The sequence below is a fragment of the Actinia tenebrosa genome, unplaced genomic scaffold (genome assembly GCF_029948245.1).
Source record: "Actinia tenebrosa isolate PJP-AT-01 unplaced genomic scaffold, QUT_ActTen_1.0 PGA_scaffold7__59_contigs__length_16204524, whole genome shotgun sequence".
NCBI classification, from domain to species: Eukaryota; Metazoa; Cnidaria; class Anthozoa; order Actiniaria; family Actiniidae; genus Actinia; species Actinia tenebrosa.
The window spans coordinates 2739211-2757759 of record NW_028292584.1 but is presented as its reverse complement, the minus strand read 5'-3'; the positions used below and the strand labels follow the sequence as shown (position 1 = coordinate 2757759).

The 18549-nt window shown below is 41.4% G+C and overlaps 1 protein-coding gene across 5 annotated transcripts in view; it reads left to right on the top strand.

Annotated features, from left to right (window-relative positions):
* Positions 1-18549, top strand: part of LOC116306071 (kinesin-like protein KIF15) — a 63733-nt gene that overhangs the window by 19637 nt on the left and 25547 nt on the right. For all 5 annotated transcript variants that reach the window (XM_089040518.1, XM_089040517.1, XM_089040520.1 and 2 more), the window contains 7 exons: positions 9845-10024; positions 10484-10585; positions 14480-14587; positions 15976-16101; positions 16891-16949; positions 17521-17584; positions 18134-18221. In XM_089040518.1, the coding sequence (XP_088896644.1) occupies positions 9845-10024; positions 10484-10585; positions 14480-14587; positions 15976-16101; positions 16891-16949; positions 17521-17584; positions 18134-18221 (727 nt within the window). The remainder of the gene's footprint in view (positions 1-9844; positions 10025-10483; positions 10586-14479; positions 14588-15975; positions 16102-16890; positions 16950-17520; positions 17585-18133; positions 18222-18549) is intronic.

Here is an 18549-nt window from a genome sequence, read left to right as displayed (position 1 = left end):
CTTGGATATCTCACCGCCGTAGTCGCTTAAAATGGTTTCCAGGTCAGACTTACTTGGAGTATAAAATACTACGAGAGAGCCTATGTTTTCCCTAAAGGGCTTAGAGACGCTGGTAAGCTGCTGGGAAAGCAACCAAACGCTAATGTTGTCATGTCTGCCGCTAAAGGCGAGCTTCACTAATTCGGAGGTGCGCCTTTTTACGTCGCCCCCACAGGCAATGTCATCCAATATGAGTAAAGTCTGTGTATCTTTAGGGAATTGCTTGTGCCAGAACTTCAAATGGTTGGATAACTCGTTAGGGTCTAAAATATCTACGAAGAAGTCGTCGTCTTTCACTCCTATGCCTTCCCAGGTGCGGTTATTCACGTAGGTGGGACAAAGCAGCACTATGTAGTCAAAGCGGTATCTAAAGGGTCCTAATAGCTGCTCCACGATGAACTGGGTCTTTCCGCAGCCGGTGGGTCCTACTATCAGAGCGTTACAAGGCATGTGATCTGGGTTCATATATAGATGGAACCAGTGGAAGCAGTAAGAAGGATTACCGCCGACGCAAAGGATAAAAGAGACACCATAGAAATGCAAAGGGAAGAGATAGACCGGTTAAAAGAGCGCGTACAGGAATTGTACGATGAAATGTGTGGTCTGAAGCGCGCGGAACGGTTTGGCGCGCTTTTGACAATGGCGACGTGGGCTAAGGAGTCCATTAAGGACTTCATTCGATATCCCCCATAGATATATGGACTGCATTACGTGCGAACTACCTGCTGACTGCATAATCCCTCCCAAAACACCGATACCCAAACCGTGTAAAAAATACACCTGCCGTCACTGTAATAAGGTATTCTCTGAAGAAGACTTCGTTGGACATTGGTGTCCCGCGGATACTAAAGCACAAAGGACTTTAGACGACGCTCGAGAAGAGTAAGAGGTCGCAAAGAAGATCTTACTAAGCCCCAGCAAGAGGAATTAGCATAGGTCTTTCTTTTTTATTGTTATTTTGTTAAATGCTGCAAAGAGGTCTCAAGTAAGGACCTATTTTTTATTGTTATTTTGTTAAATCATCGTAATCGAAGAATGGTTAACATGATTATCTTTTTGCTGGTTTCAACGATGAGAAAGAATGATACCTCATCTTTTAATGGGGGCTTAACAAAATAACAAGAAATAATAGACCCTATCCTAAAACCCTCTTACAGGGTTTAACAAAATAACAAGAAATAATAGACCCTATCCTAAAACCCTCTTACAGGGTTTAACAATTTAACAATAAAAAATAAGGTATATATAATGAAGTGCGTGCAATGTGATAGAGCTTTTAGTAGCAAGCAGCGACTGCAATACCATCTTTCCAAGAAAGTCTGTCAGAAGACCATCAGCACTGTTTGCGGTGACTGCGGTAAGGAACTGTCCACAGCACAGGCCCTACGATATCACCGCGAGCATAGAGTCTGCCTTAAAGGTCATTGCCGCCGATGCGATGAACCCCTCTTCGAAGAAAACTGGCATAAGTACCGCTGCCGTCGCTATGACCTCACAGATGTGGTCTGCGAGACCCACGGCGATTTAGCAGAGCGATGTTGCCCCCTTGAAACCGGCCGGGTGCTCACGCGACGTAAGAAGGAGATCGACGAAGACTTCGTATGCTTCGACGACTATGAGGGTGTAAGGTGGGAGAATAGGGAACACTGGGATGGCATCTGCGACCGATGTGGCTGTATACGTAGCGGCCAACATATTTGGTGCTGCCTTTACGATGACCCTAAGCCCTTAGATCATTATCTGTTGGTAAGAAAAGAGTGGAATCTACTTAAGGTATAATGTTACCTTACATCGCAGCGTTCCTAGGAGGTGTGACTATTACCTTATCAGCGTATGAAATGGCGGAAAAAATGAGGGCAGACACAGCAGATGACTACTTATCCGCCCATGAAGAGGATTAGTCGCACAACGGATTATCCTCCGCTCGACGTTCGATGTCAAACTTCCATCGGCCGTTTACCTTACCATGACTGCGTAGGTGTGTATATTCTTCACCCTGCAGTATGTATCTCACACAGTCAGGCGCCCAAAGGCTGTATTCCTGACCGTCGCGTTCTAAGACCAACCTCAAACGGTCGATGTCTTCGAATGCGACGTAGTTTTTTATTCGATATGAAACGCCTTGCGACAGATCTCGCCAGTGTGTTTGTTCAAGAATCATTATACCTATGAAATATTTTAAGGTGCGTGCTTAAAGTGTCTTGACCTTTGAATGCCTTAATGCACCAAGGGCAAGGAATGCGAATACCGGCAACATATTCGTCTATTTCCCTGCAAAGTAGATCATAATCATTGCTTACGATGGTTAAATATCCATTTTCTTCATATCGTTCCAACATTACCTTTTGTTTCTCGGACAATACGCCGGTGCCTTTGGGTGTCTTCAATTCTATGCATAATCCATTGTATTTATTATGGTTGTTAAGGATCAGCAGATCAGGCTGACCTGCCTGGTAGCCTTTCCGCCAGCTTCTAATGCGCTTACTTGCGGTGTCCTGCAGTTCTCCAAGGCCTGGGACTATGATTACGTGCGGGTGAAACCTACGCACCCTGTGTACGGTTCTATCGTGTATATCTGTTTCCGTTTCTATCTTGAATGTCATTGGATTTGAACCATTGAATCGCTTCTCCATATCGTATTTACCTGTCTTCCTTAGCGTAGGTAGAACGTCACCCAACACCCATTTCCTGAACTTTTTTGCTTCGACCTTTTCGGATCCGAATATCAGTTCATAAAGGCCTTCCTCCGTCAAATACACGGTATTGGGCTGTGCGTTAAGGGTGTCGGTCAGATCGACCCCCTTTATGGACTTCAAAGTTACCTTGTTTTCCTCTGAGACGTGCGCTCTGGCTGCGTCCCTAGAGTTAGCATAACCCAACACCAAGGCCACTTCCTTTGCTTTAAAATACAGTTGGTCGCCTTGCACTATGCATTGCAGTTTGGTGTCGTTGTTTTCGAATACGCGGAGCATATTATACGTAAGGGATATTTTAATAGGCAACGCTTTTTAGCTGATTCATTTCTACACTCAGTTGCGCGTCTGAGACTACGAAGATATATGCGTTGATCTTAGTAGTGTCGCTGGCGTCTTTGGTGCGCTTGATCTCCAACGTAATACCGTCCTGGGTATTTATCAGGCGTAAACCCTGTCCATGTAGGTCTTCGTCGTTCGTTGTACGCATGTCGATCCACAGCGCGTACTTATCCTTAAAGAATTCCTTTGGGCCAATTTGGTCACCAAACTTACGCGCGACTTCCCGGTACATGTCCTCGGGCTTTATCCCTTGTGAGTAAACCTTATTAGGCACTCCGTTAATGCTAACGCCTACGTTAGTGATGTTAGGATTAAAGAACGCCTCAGAGTCACGCAATCCTGCCGTGTATGTCTTTGCGAACAGCAACATTATCCCTGTAAGGCTGCGCCTGGGAAGGTTAATGCTTTGGTTGATGACCTCTTCGACATTATTTGTAAAGCTGAACGTCTTATACATCACAACGTGGTCGTAAAGAAAAGCCTTGCCGGAGCTGTATTCCATACCGGCGCTACGTGCTAAGTCTTCGCTGTATACCGTTTCATACTGCAGCTCTAAGTTAGTAACGGAGTATGGGTGGACGGCTGAGGAACTTACATCTTTTCCTTGCAGGATGTTCGTAGTATCTGCTAGGGTCACTTCGAACTGCAGCTCGCTTAGCTGCCTTGGGTAGTATGCACCGTGGTTCGTAATAACTTCAAAGTCCAAAGGAACGACATATTTAGTACCATAAGCCGTCTTTATTTCGTCTTCTCCCGAGGCGCTGTCGGTTGCGCTTCTTACCTTGCGTATGGCTTCGCTGGCGATTCCCTGCTCTATCCTTTGCGCGCGGTCAAATGCAGTCAACCATAAGTCTTTGTACGTGGTATACAAATCATACCTGTTTAAGTCCAGCAAGGATTCCCCGGCGAACTTTATGCGCATCTTTGAGACAATGTTGCGGCCAAGGTCGTTGACAACGTGACGCGCGTCCGCAGTGCTTGGTTGTATTGCTAGGTCAAACCTTAGCGCCAGGGTACCAGGAACCAATACTAGGTTATCCGTTAGGCGGGGTACGCCTACATACAGCGTCTCACCTGGCTTAGCGCTAGAAGGCGTGAATGTAACCCGGTGAAAGGTGCGTTCTGCTTTCAGTCCGCCAACCTGCTTAGGTAATACGTTGGGGTTTAACTTTGAGCTTATCATATATAATGGAAGTAGAAGGTGATTTCGATCCCCTTACCGAAGAAGGTCAAGTCGACATTAACGACGAAGAATACGACGCATGGACTACAGGCGCGGAAACCGACCCCCTAATCTACGACATGGCTCTAGAAAACACGTACGGCAGTAGGTGGAAAAGCTTCAAGACCTCCTTGAATCGCATGTGGCGCGAAAAGAACCCGGGAAAGTCCGTCCCCGAGTACATAGAACTTCGAAACATGGGTGAGCAGGGAGCAACCGCGCGGGAAACCGTAGAGTGGACAACGCAAGAGCTAACGCAGCGCTATTCCCACTTCGAGGCCGACGACGTAAGGCTCACGGAACGCGGAAACAAAGTCCTCATAAGCGTCCAAGACTTGAGATTTCCTGACAAAGACCGCTGGACGAAACCGCAACCCCTTTTCGACGACAATGGTGAAGTTAGGGGTGACGTGGCAAGATTAAAAGGCTTTCAACTAGCTACCAGAAGTGCGTTAGAAAGGTTGGCAGCCTTGAATGAAAGGGTCGCACTAGAAAAACACGCCGAGGAACTACAAGAAACGTTGAAGGAAAAGGAAGCAAATTACGAAAGACAAATACGGCGGCTAACCGATGCTCACAAGAAAGAAATCGAGGGCAAGAACGAAGTCATACTGCAACTCAGGCGAGAAGCTGAAACGGCTTTAGACGAAAGAGACCGAGCCCGACACGCCTTCAATCTTGCTCTAAAAGACCTAGACATGAGCAAGGAAGAAGCTAAAAACTTACGTATCACCATAGCAGGCTCTTTAGAGGAACGGCGACAGTTGGTTGCACAAATCAACACCATGGAAGAGCAACTTCGGCAAAGAGATCAGACCATCGAAGACCTGAAGGGGCAAATAGAGCGGCAGCAGGAAATAATTAATGACCAAACTCGTCCCGAAGAGGAAAGGGAGGCAGCACAAAGGGAATTAGAAGCCCTTCAGGAAAGAGTCGCGGAATTACAGGCGCAAAAGGACAACCTGGAAAAAGAGTTGGGGCTTACCACCAAGGAAAAAGTAAAAAGAGCCCTTTTAAAGTATGGTCTTCCGCTGGCATTCGCGGTCGCTATTTCAAGCGTAGTAGGAGTTATCCTATCCGCGCTTAAGGCTACAGGTGCAGGCGTAAAGAAATTAGGCAATGGACTAACGGACTTGGGAAAAAAGATGGCAGCCGGTCTTCCTGGGCTGCTGGGTTCAGTTGTTTCCTTGGCACTTAGGGCTGGCGGAGAACTGTTGAAGTTCGTGGGTAACAACATCTGGATATTAGTCGTAGCTATTGGGGTGGTCCTCCTGAAGAAGATGAAGGCTTAATCTTCTCATCGGACGGTGTCCTGCTTTGAGGATAATGAAAGACAGTATTAGCACCGCCCTGGTAATTTGGAACCAACGGCAACACACTCATGGTAGAAATGGGCTTATGACTCCAGGCTGCATTAGCGGGCCTGCGACCTATGCGATTTATCCCAAACTTGCCGTCATCAGAAGTGACTTGCAACTTAGCATATTTACAATTGGCTAGCATATGAAAAGTTACTGGCGTTAGGTCTTCAGTGGATCCAGTGTAGGGCTCCATCGAAAAATGGGTAACTTTCCTGGTGTTCGTTGAAGTTCGATAAGGAAGCAGGGGCTTATTATTCTCATCGATAAGCCTAAACCCCACATTCGCATGCGTATTTGCATTAATGCTAATAGTGCAAATGACCAATGCAGTGCCCCCAACCTCAACCCACATTCCAACGTCATGCCAGGCGCCGTTGTCATATCCCTCTTCATCTAAGCGGTGGGTATAACGCGTTTCCCTCACGTATGGATTCATATATTACAGGGAACAAGTTCCCTTCTAGAGGCTCATTACCGTCAAAGTGCTGATGGTCATGTGGTTATAGACAGTATTCCTTTGATTTTCTATGCTATTTATGCAAACACTCCCGGTGTCATCTACTCTTATCTGCAGCTTTACCTTTCCGTGGCAATCAGCAACCATGTGGAAAGTCCAAACGGAAAGATTCTCAGAGCTATTCGTTGGCGGCTCTACTGAGAAATGCGTAGGCTCCCTGTTGTTTGTCTTCACGCGCATGGGCTGTAATACTCCATTGTCGTCACAGAAACGAAATCCTACGTTTGCATCACTCGCCGTGCCAATGCAAATAGTACAAAGGATTAACTTCTTTCCTGAGTAGTTCAGGTCCACGGACATCCCGGTGACATCAACCCAAGATGCCTGGGCGTATTTTTTCTCGCCTGTGTAAGTCGTATAGACACAATCTACTCCAGCTACGTAGGGGTTGTTCATCGCCATATATAATAGCTCAGACCAATGCTTGCAGCGGTTAAGCCGGCCTTTAGTAAGTTATGGTCATATTCCTCAGGTATCGCAGGTAGGACCTTCTTTGATGGTTTCTTAACTGTGGGTAGCTTCGTTTCGTGTGACTTTTTTGGCTTCTCTACGAAGTGAGGAATGTTCCTAAGAGTGTCAGAGTTCACGTCGTTCACCCCAAACTTCATATCCTTAGTAGCTCGCTGCAGTTTGTTGTTGTATCCTACTACAGAACCAGTATTTATAGATAAATTACTAGGCATTAACCAACAACCCGGGGCTACTGCGTAGTCCAACCTCGCCTTAGAATTTTGTATGGCTAGTTGGTAACGCTGTACGCCCTTGCTAATGTCGCCCTCCAAGATTGAACTTTCAAATAAGATCAAGGCTTCGGCTCGCGTTTCTTCTGCGGCGCCAGTATTTCCGATTATGCTGGATCGGGTGTTTACCTGAGCTCCAAGGATAGAATACACGTAAGCTTCTATGCTGCGGTTTAAACGGGCAAGGCCGGCTTTGGTTAGTCCTTTACCTTCTGGGGGTATGAAATTAAGATATTGCTTTGTTTGCTCGTCGTTGGTAATTTTGATAATCAGTGGATTAGCCCCTGCATACTTACCGCCCTCGTCTTTGAACAAAGGTCCGTCTCTAACTTCCTTAGTGGTCTTAGCGTTTGGTTCAAAGAAGGTGCTACTGTCGTGAGTTTCTTTGTGATATCCCGTGTCCCATCGCAACTGCAGCGCATGAACTTCCTTATCACTTAGCACATGCCCACCAATCCCCCAATAAGCCCAAATATGCCCCAAACCATTGTTAGCACCGGTAGTGCATCTAAAATCCTTCCCTACAACACCGAACTCCTTACAAAGCCTGTTATAGGCTGGAACGTCGTATTTGTTATCTCTAGGATAAAACGCAGCATCTCCCGGTAATGCAGTAACGCCCATCTCATGTAGTATTCTCCTAACCGTGAAGTGAAAATGAAACATAAATATTGAATTCTTCATCAAGTTTGCGCTTACCCCACAGCCGCTAGTGGCACACCAAACTGCAAAGTTTAGTTGCTGCGGCCAATAACGCATGTTAGGACCACTTAACCATTCATGAGATTCCTTAGCGGTGGTATGAACAATGGGTACGTTTTTGAAGATATCTCGCACCTTTAACGGAAAGGAATGCTTGTTAGAGATCCGCATGTTCAGCGTTAGGTTCAAGCTTGGGTGTTTATCAAATGAAACTGCGGGTATCGGATAAGTACTGGTACCCAGCAATAATTCCTTTGACCAACCTTGCACGGGCTTATGTTCAACATATGTTGGCTTAGGCTTATGTTCAACATAACCAGAATTCTTCAGTTGATCGTCTATCTGATTAACCAGCGTAGGTTTCAAATCCTCATTACTGTACATTCTGGAGCCGTTATAGTAAATACCATCGGGCCTTCTTTCGAACTTACTAGCATCCGCGTGCGGAAACATCTTCCTGAAGGCCCTCCAATTCCAGTAATCCCTATTGTCGTGATGTGGCTGCTCCTCAATATCATTCCCAAAAGCGTCGTACATTAGTATATATAATGGATGTTATACCATCAGCGCCTCCACTCTATCCTGATTTACCTACAAAACCCAATGAATTGAATGCCGAGAACTTCCGCTTGAATAAGGCAAATCTAATCCTCGCTTACTTAGAGGGTCAAACGAAGCACTATGAGGAGGTCAGGAAAAAGTATGCTAGAGCCCGAAGCATATTACATAAAATCGCGATAACTTCCGGCTCCATGTCCGTGGCGTTAACAGGCTCTGGCGTTGCTACTTCGCTTACTGGACCGGGAATAATCGTTGGAGTTCCTTTGGCTAGCGTCGGCGCCGTCTGCGGTATTATTTCGGCTGTTACAACAGGCGTTATGAAACAGTTGTCAAGCAAAATATCCAAGCATGACACGACAATAGCTCTGTCAAGGGCTAAAGTAAATACGATCATTGACCTTGTCTCAAAGGCTTTGCGTGACAGAAAGATAGACAACGCAGAATTCTCGCTTATCTTAGCTGAAGAAGACAAATACGAGAAACTAAAGTCGGACATAAGGAATAAAAAAACCATCGTGAAAGATCTTTCCGAGGAATCTCGCAAAAAGATCTACCAAGAAGCGAAAGAAGAGCTTCAAAGAAAGCTTGCTCAGTAAACATCTGCTTTGAAAAGAGCGTGACAGGATTTCGTTTACATATCGAACGACAATCTGGAAATTACGCGTAATCTTATGGCATAAGATTTATACCATAATACACGGCATGACCTTATTTAGTAAATTATTACGCGTAATATAAATTATTTAGCGAATTATTACGCGTAATATAAATTATTTGCATGACCTTATTTGGCGAATTATTACGCGTAATTTCTCATCTTATGCCATAAGATTCACTATCTTCTTGGAATCCATCCTAAGAGGGGGTGGTTGGGGTCGATTTCGTGAAATATTTCGTAGATTACGTCAGGGTAATAAGGAATATCCTTATCCAGCCGACAAAACATCCACTCGGCTTTTGTCATATCAGAAACCTCGGGAATAGACTTACCGGTAATTTCAGACAAAAGATAGGGAATAGCTTTGTAATATTTCCCTAGTTTTAATTTTTTCAGCGTTTTCCGTAGACTTTGCGGGGTTGGCTCTTCTAAATGGTCTATGATTTTCTTCTTTACTTCGTTGTCTAAATATACCGGTCGATAACCTTGGATATGACTCATCCAGTCCCTAAAGTATTTTATTCTTTTGTATGGCGTCTTCTTACGACCTCCGTTGGAATAATATTGTTCCCTGGTAGCACAAGGCACGGCATTACGAATATTTTTACCGCACTCGTAACACTGTGCTGACGTGTCGTCTTCTATTTGCATTTTCTTGCCACAACAAATATACTTATTTGGTTTAGTAGGTACAAACTTGGGTTTCAAGCACTTTACACAGAAATCATAAACAAACTCTTTACATTCTTCGCACTCCATATATAGACTAACATATTTGCGCTGTTGCCCCCAACCACACTTGGAGTGGGTTGTTTCCGTAGGTGGATTTTTGACACGGGTCTTGCCCGTGTTGAGATTGCGCTGGAACCCCCATTCCCTATACTACTTATGATAGTCTAATTTGATCAGGCAAAGAGGGCCTCATGGGCTAAATAGCATTCAGACTGAAAAATCCTTATGCCACCCTCAGTCATCTTATATGTCTTATACCTTACTATTCCTTCCTCAGCATGGAGATCATCTTGAGTTTCTGTGTCGATGTTCGTTCCTGGAAATCTACAATGAGCAAATATTTGACTTATTAGACCCTGCATCAAGTGGATTAGCCTTGAGAGAAGACTTGAAGAAAGGGATATTCGTAGATGGGCTACTAGAAAGAGATGTAGCTAGTGCAAGAGATGCCTATAGGGTTAGTACTGTAGTAACTTGACTTTAATATGCTATGTTCCAACTCAATCATGAGATACAGCTGTAACTGTGCCCTGACTTGATCAGCCCAGAGGTTGTTTCAGGGTTCAATCGATGAGTTAGACATGCTCTGACTTTGATCAGCCCAGAGAATATTTCAGGGTTCAATCTGAAAGTTAACCATGCCCTGACTTTGATCAGCCCAGTGGTTGTTTCAGGGTTTGATCGATGAATTAGCCGTGCTCTGACTTAGATCAGCCCAGAGGTTGTTTCAGGGTTCAATCAATGAGTTAGCCATGCCCTGACTTTGATCAGCCCAGAAGTTGTTTCAGGTTTTGATAAAATTCCAAGGTTTTTTTAGAGTTTTTTTAATCCAAAGATATTTGTTCTTACAAGTTTGAAAATGCTTCAGAGCTTCATTTTTCCCCTTTTCTCATTCAATTTTATATCTTCTATTCAGGTATTGAACTCAGGCTGGTTAAACAGAAGAGTTGCCTCCACTTCAATGAACAGAGAAAGTAGCAGAAGTCATGCAGTGTTTACCGTGACTTTAGAATCTAAGGTCAGTTCCTGTCTATTACCTGCAGGGCTTAAAATATTGGATTACCTGCAAGAATTAAAATAAAGACCAGTAAGTTGGCTTTCATGATATCCGGCCAAATTAGTTTTAGCCCAGTCACACTTCGTTTCTGGATCAATGTTACTGGTTAAAATGACTGACAAGGCAAAGATTTGATCAGACAACTTGATCCTCCAACTGATATTACTATTTCTATGGATATTCATCGTAATCCTGGCCCTTCTTCGTTTAACTCTGACCTCAAGACTACGGTTCAACGACTTCATATGGTTCATCACACAAATAATTATCATCGTTCATTGGATATGCCTCGTCTTTCTTTACAACATTTAACATCTACACCTGTGTTATCCCATGTCTTTTATGGCCATAACAGAACATCGGTCCTTAATTACAATAAAGAAATCCTGGATTCCACAGCTGGAAATTCAAATCTTAACCGTCAACTGCCGTTAATAACATACTCAAGAGCAAATCTTTTCGAACTTCGCCGTAATACAAAAGCTCCTTCATCTTGCTGCTCCTCTGCTCTTAAGGAATTAAAGCTTTTTCGATTTCGTGGCAAGCGAGGTGGTCATCGTACAGATCGTTCTACAATTTCATCATCACCTGCTTCAACAACAAACATTAAAATTCCTGCATCACTTGAACCTGCTTCAATTTCTACCTCAACTGCAAACTACATGAAATTTTGTCTCTTAAATGCTCGTTCAATAAACAATAAATCTCTTTTAATTAAGGATCATGTTGTTGAAAGAGACATCGATATTCTCGCTATAACTGAAACCTGGCTAAAAAATACTAATTCTGATTTTATTGTGCGTGATATTTGTCCTACTGGTTATTCGTTTTGTCATGTTCCTCGTCAAAATCGTACTGGTGGAGGTGTTGGCATAATGTATAAAAATAGCCTGAAAATCAATCATCATGTAACAATGTCTCACACGTCTTTTGAATTTATGGAAATGCTACTTCATCATCAATCGTCTACTTATCGTATTGTTATTGTTTATCGTCCACCCTCTTCAAATAGCTTGCTATTTAATGATGATTTCACTACTCTCTTGGAACGACTGGTTACATCTTCTGGCAAACTGGTAATTTCTGGAGATTTTAACTTTCACATCAATGACACTAAAGATAATAATGCTAATCGCTTTATGGATTTACTCGATTGTTTTAATCTGACTGTCCTTGATCCTGTTTCACCTACACATAAAAGTAATCACGTTTTGGATCTAATCATTACAAGATCTGATGAAAAATCTGTGACCAACCTTACTGTACACGATCCTGTTTTATCTGATCATTATGCTGTTCATTGTATGTTATCTGTAAACAAGCCTCTACTTCAATCAAAAAGCATTTCTTATCGCAAGCTTCGTGCAATAGATGCTGATTGTCTCCAACAAGATATTATGAACTCTGCACTATATCAATGTCCTGCTACTCAACTATCTGATTTGTGTACTCAATATGACTCTGTTTTATCGTCTATTTTAAATAAACATGCTCCTTTACGTTCTCGATCCATCTCCCTTCGCCCAAGAGCTCCATGGTATACTGACGAAATTCAAATTAATAAAACAAAGCGTCGTAATCTAGAAAGACGTTGGCGACGTTCCAAATTAGAGGTTGACCGTGAATTATATGTTGATCAATGTAATGTTGTTAAAAAACTGATTTTTGATGCAAAAATGAATTTTTATTCTAATTTGATTACTGATGCTGGTTCTAACAGTAATGATCTATTCCGTTCTATTGATCGATTGCTACACCGTATACCTGAGAAAAAACTACCAACCTCAACTTCATCCACAGATCTAGCTAACAATTTTGTTTACTTCTTTAAAAACAAAATCGTTAACATCAGAAATGGCTTCGTTCCTACGTCACATCTTTCAAATGATTTCTCTTATCTGGATTCACCTAAACTGGATTGTAAAATTGATTCATTTTCGCCTATCTCTATTGATGAATTATCAGTCATTGCGAAAAAGATGTCATCTAAATCCTGTAGTCTTGATCCTTTTCCTGCAAGTCTCCTACTTGGACATTTTGGTGCATTACTGCCTACTATATGTGAAATCGTTAACCTGTCACTTCAAACTGGTGTTGTTCCATCTTCTCTTAAAGTTGCTGTTTTAAAACCGTTACTGAAAAAACCATCTCTTGATCATGAAATTTTTGGAAATTATCGCCCTATCTCTAATTTAAAGAATATCTCCAAGATTATTGGAAAAGTCGTTTCCCTTCAGCTAAATGATTATCTGTCTCTGAACAATCTCCATGAACCATTGCAGTCTGCATACAAAACATTTCATAGCTGTGAAACTGCTCTTCTTCGAGTACAAAATGATATCCTCCACTCCATTGACAATCGTTCTTGTGTTGCCATGCTACTCTTGGACCTATCTGCTGCATTTGACACAGTTGATCATCAAATTCTTCTAGATCGTCTCCATACAAAATTTGGCATTTCTGGCATAGCTCTTCAATGGTTTAAGTCCTACCTCACTGATCGCTTTCAATTTGTTTCCATTGATGATTTTTCTTCTGAAGCCCTTCAACTTGATTGTGGCGTACCTCAAGGTTCTGTACTTGGTCCTTTGTTGTATCTCCTTTATACTTCTCCAGTAGCTGATATCCTCCGAATACACAGAATGTCTTTCCACCTTTATGCTGATGACACTCAATTATATATTCCTTTCTCCTGTAATGATGATTTGTCCCTTAATGATTCCATGAATCTGATTGAAAACTGTCTATCTGATATTGATGCTTGGATGACTACAAATAAATTGAAACTAAATAAAGGCAAAACTGAATTCCTGTTATTTTCTTCAAAGCACAGCCCACAGTTAACTCTTCCTTCTCTTCAATTTGGTTCTGATGTGATAATGCCCTCAATGCATGCTCGGAACATTGGTGTCATATTTGATACGCATCTTACTTTGGTTCGTCATGTGAATAATATTTGCAAGTCTTCTTTTTATCATCTCAGAAACATTGCTAAAATAAGAAAATACATCTCTTTGAAAACAACTGAAACTCTCGTCCACGCGTTCATATCCTCCAAACTCGACAACTGTAACTCTCTGCTCTTTGGCTTACCAAACAAACTCTTAGATAAACTACAATCTGTACAGAATGCTGCTGCCAGAATAATCACTCTTTCCCATAAACATGACCACATTACACCTATCCTCGTTAATCTGCATTGGCTACCAATTGAATCTAGAATCAAATATAAAATCCTATTACTTACTTTTAAAGCTCTTCATGGCCAATCTCCTATCTATATCCGGGAACTCATTTCAGTGTATAAACCGAACCGTAATCTTCGTTCTGCATCACAAGTTCTTCTATCAGCACATTCTTATAATCTTAAATCTTATGGTCATCGCTCCTTCTCTGTGGCTGCTCCTGAACTCTGGAACTCACTTCCAATATCTCTCCGAAATGCATCAAGTCTTGCCTCATTCAAAACTGAACTTAAAACTTATCTCTTCAAATTAGCATATTCTTTGTAAATTATTTTATTTTGTCGTTGTCTTTGTCGTTTGTTTACTAGCGCTTAGAACAGATTTGTATTTGCGCTTTATAAATAAATATTATTATTATATTATTATTATTAATTCTGGGCAGACAATATTGTTTGTTGTCCAGCCGTTATTTCAACCCCTGACCTGCATCGTTGCTGTTTCTGTTTCTGGCTATTCATCTACCATGTACTTTTTTGACCAATCGACACGTGTTGATGGATAATTGGCTGATCATCATTCAACACTTCACTTGACATCTCAATAACATGATCTATTAGGAATTTTTATTCTGAAAAGTACAAATTTTTGGTGCTCATTATTATTATTACAGGAAAAGAAAGGCAAAATGTGTAATATTAAAGTGTCAAAATTGCACTTAGTGGACCTGGCAGGGTCTGAGAGACAGAGAGATACACATGCTGAGGGATTAAGACTCAAGGTAAAACCCTCACAAATACTATTGTGTAGTTCCAGAAATTATCCATACCCCACCCACAGAGGATTTGTATGGAACAAAATTGGAATTTCCAGAGGTAGGGAGGGTCTTAGAAAAAAATTCCTCTGTAGGGGAGGTATGGATAATTTCTTAAACAACGCATTACAAAGAATTTGGAGATTGTTACATTATAGATAGAAGCCATCTGATAAAAAAGGGGAAAAAACCAGCATCAATATATAAATATAAATTCCAGCATCAAAATATAAGTTCAGTAATGTTAAACTCTGGCCAAACATTTTGAAATGAAATAATTCGTAGTTGGTAATGTGTCAAAAATTCCTATTCATGCTTCCTCCAATAAACCTAGATTGTATTGGTTTCACATTTCAAACCACATATCTTTCCTAAGAGTATAATTTCTTGTCATTCCCTAGAGTATCATGTCTTTGTTTAACTGTTGCGCTTGATAAGACACATGAATATAATACAACTCAAAAAAGAATTTCAAAAGAATGACCTGGTCTGAAATTAGATAACATTGCCTCAAGACAAGTTATTAGGGAAGCACAGGTGGCGTTGTGGTGTGAGCCCTCGCCTCTCATCAATGCAACCCGAGTTCAAGTCCCGCCGGGCTCGGTGTTGTATATGAGTAGACTTGTTTGTTGGTTCTCTCCTGTGCTTGGAGGGTTTTTCGGGTTCTCCGGTTTTCCTCCCTCCACAAAAATCAACTCCTAAATTCCAATTCGATCACAGGGCCACAGGTTTGTTAGCCACAGGCTATTAAGTGCTACCCTCGTGAAAAAAGGATGTTTTTAAAAAAATTTAAGTCTGTTCCCCAGCTTCCTGATAGCTGTGCAAGGGAATACTCCATTTTCACAAGGTTGCATGTGCATCCAACTTGATGGGCCACAAAACTGAAAAACCCAAATTCAGTAAAATTGATAAGCCAGTTTTACATTTAAAGAGGAAAATAATCAATTTTATGAATTAGTATCGAAAAAAATTTCATAGCAATGCATGATGATACTCATCATATCGTGGCTCATCAAGTTCCTTAAATTTGGATGCGCACTCGACAATCTTGAGAAAATGGTCTATTGATGTGCATCCTCATGTGCTACCCCCTATAGTTCCAAGTTATTGGAAAGGGAATGTAAGAATTATAGGGTTATTTCCAGTGTAATATAATTAATGCTGCTCTTTTGTTTTATCTATTGTAACTTGTTCTATAGATTGTAAAGCTGGTATTGTTTTTTTTGTATTGTGAAGTCGGCTGTGCTGTATGTACTATATTACAATGGAGATTTTTGCCAAATTTAACATGTAACTAACTTCTCCTGATAAGGAATAACATTTGTAATTTCTTTTTTGATGTGTTACTATTGTAGGAAGCCAGTAGCATCAATAAGTCACTGTCAGCATTAGGTAATGTTATCATGGCACTTGTTGATATGACCCATGGTAAACAACGACATGTCCATTACAGAGACTCCAAGCTAACCTTTTTATTGAAGGTATGTATTTACAATTACTCACTTTTACAGAATATTATGTTGAAATATTATTAGTGTGAGCAAGGTTATGCTGTTCCTTGTAGTGGTACCCAGGGAAGCTTGCATGCTCTAATGAGTTTGAGAGCTATACCAGCTGGTGCTCATGTACCTGATAGGTTCAACCTTGCTGGGCAGGAGGTTTCGCTGGGCAGGTCTTAGGTGAAGAGCAAGGCTATTGCAATACCTAGATCTAGAGCTAGAACTCCAGGTTGGGGAAAGGGTTAATAACCCTTCTCTGTAGAAAAATATTATTATGGAAACCAGAAATACTCTACAAGGAATGTATAGGCAAGATGAATAGGCCTTATGCGTAACTGTGCACAAAGTGGTTGGGTGAGAAGAACGAATTAATGGTAGTGGAAAAGAAGAAGAAATTTAGTGTAGCAATACAAAGTGCAGGAATTTGAGAAATGGAAGGTAATTAATGGAAGAGGAGGAATAGAATGGGAATGGAGTATTTAAGAAAAGTAAGGAAGGGTGAAATTATTGGGAGTGAAAGGATTCAATGAAGAATTAGATGGATAAAAAAGGTTTGACAAGGAAATGAAAGTGAAGTAATGGAAAATGAAAGTGGAACTGTCAATAAGCGTCAAAGCTATTAAGCCATGAACTTCTGTTTAGCAGCCACTAGACAACACTTTGAGGGTCGTTGGAGTTTTAGACAGTAGGACTCGTGCTGCGTCATTCAATTGTTACTAACTCAGACTGTTGTAATTTTCAACCAACAAAATGTTCCAATTTAATTTTCAGGATTCTCTTGGAGGAAATGCCAGGACTTATATCATAGCTAACGTTCATCCATCAGCCAAGTAAGTCTGCTTATATGTCATGTCAGTTGAGTATTGTAAAATATATGAAATACTGTATCTTCATACAGTAACAAGTGGAAACCTTAGAACAGTAGTATCTATGAACCTATGGTATTAACTTACGCATGTACACTGTGGGATTGATGGGTGGCAATCATCATCTACACTGTGCGATTGATGGGTTGCAAGCATTCCCAAGAATCAAAAGACAAAAACATGGCAGCCATTTTGGTGCTGTTAACAATGGGTGCTGTTGAGAAATCTTTTGTTAAATGGCACCAACGCTCCCCCAAGATGCCGCGATGACGAAACATGCAATCGATGAATATAACTTACTTTTCATCGTTTTTGTTCTATTCTTCTATGCACAACAACGGCACGGCTACAGAGCGGCTATACGGTACAGCTACGAATGTGCCATTTTTAAAGCGATTGCAATATTTCCTTTATAAAGCGTCACACCTATTAAGTCACGAACCTCTGTTAAGCAGCTACTAGACAACGCTTTGAGGGTGACCTCTTAAAAAAAATTTTGATTTTACCCATTGATTATAACCTCGATTTTTTTAAGGTGCTTTGGTGAAACTCTTTCCACTCTTAACTTTGCACGTCGCGCCAAAATGATCAAAAATAGGGTAAGAATTTATAACATTAATTAAACAGCCACATGCAGCACAGGAGATGATTGGTTACTTGAACATGGCACACACACACACCTTCAAGACACTGCATGTCTGCACCGTAAAGTTTTCACAGTCATACTCTAAATAAATATGAAAAATCGTCTTTTTTTATAAGGACAGCACTTTTAATAGCCAGACTAACAAACCTGTGGTCCTTATTCCATGATCGAATTGGGATTTAGAAGTTGACTTTTGTTGAGGGGGAAAACCGGAGAACTTGGACAAAGACCCTCGAAGCACAGGAGATAACCTACAAGCAAGCAACTCTACTCACATACGACACCATGCCCGCCCAGCGGGACTTAAACCGATGACCACATGGTGAGAGGTGGCGCATTAGCAGTTCACACCACCCGTGCTTCCCTCCAACGCATCTACCATAACCACACCTTACAATCCTTGTTACCTGACTCAATGTAGTGTCACATCTATAAATGGATGTACTTGTTGTAAGGTATTGAGTCATGATCAACTTATTACTTTCTGTTGTTGGTCCACCAGGCTGTTATCAATGAAGACAGTACTGGCAGTGTTACTGCTCTGCAAGCTGAAATAAGAAAGCTAAGAGAGGAGCTGTCAAAAGCACGATGTACGTACACTACATAGTTTTGTACCTTAAATAAAAATCTTGCGTTTTAACAATCCATTTTCTTACCACAAATAGAAATCATTTTCTTCCTTTTCTGATTGGACCTGAGCCGTAGAAAATAGGAAGACATATCAACAAATTACGTCAATAAATTACGAATCGCTTTTCTTTCAAACTTTTCCCTTGTTTTTGTATTATATATGTCTCATGAGTACATAGCATTTTGACCAACTGTTGAGGTCATATCGTGGTAAACAAGAGAACATACCACGCACAACCATCGGAAATTTGTTAAATTTAATAACTTCTTGTAAAACCAGTAAAAGGT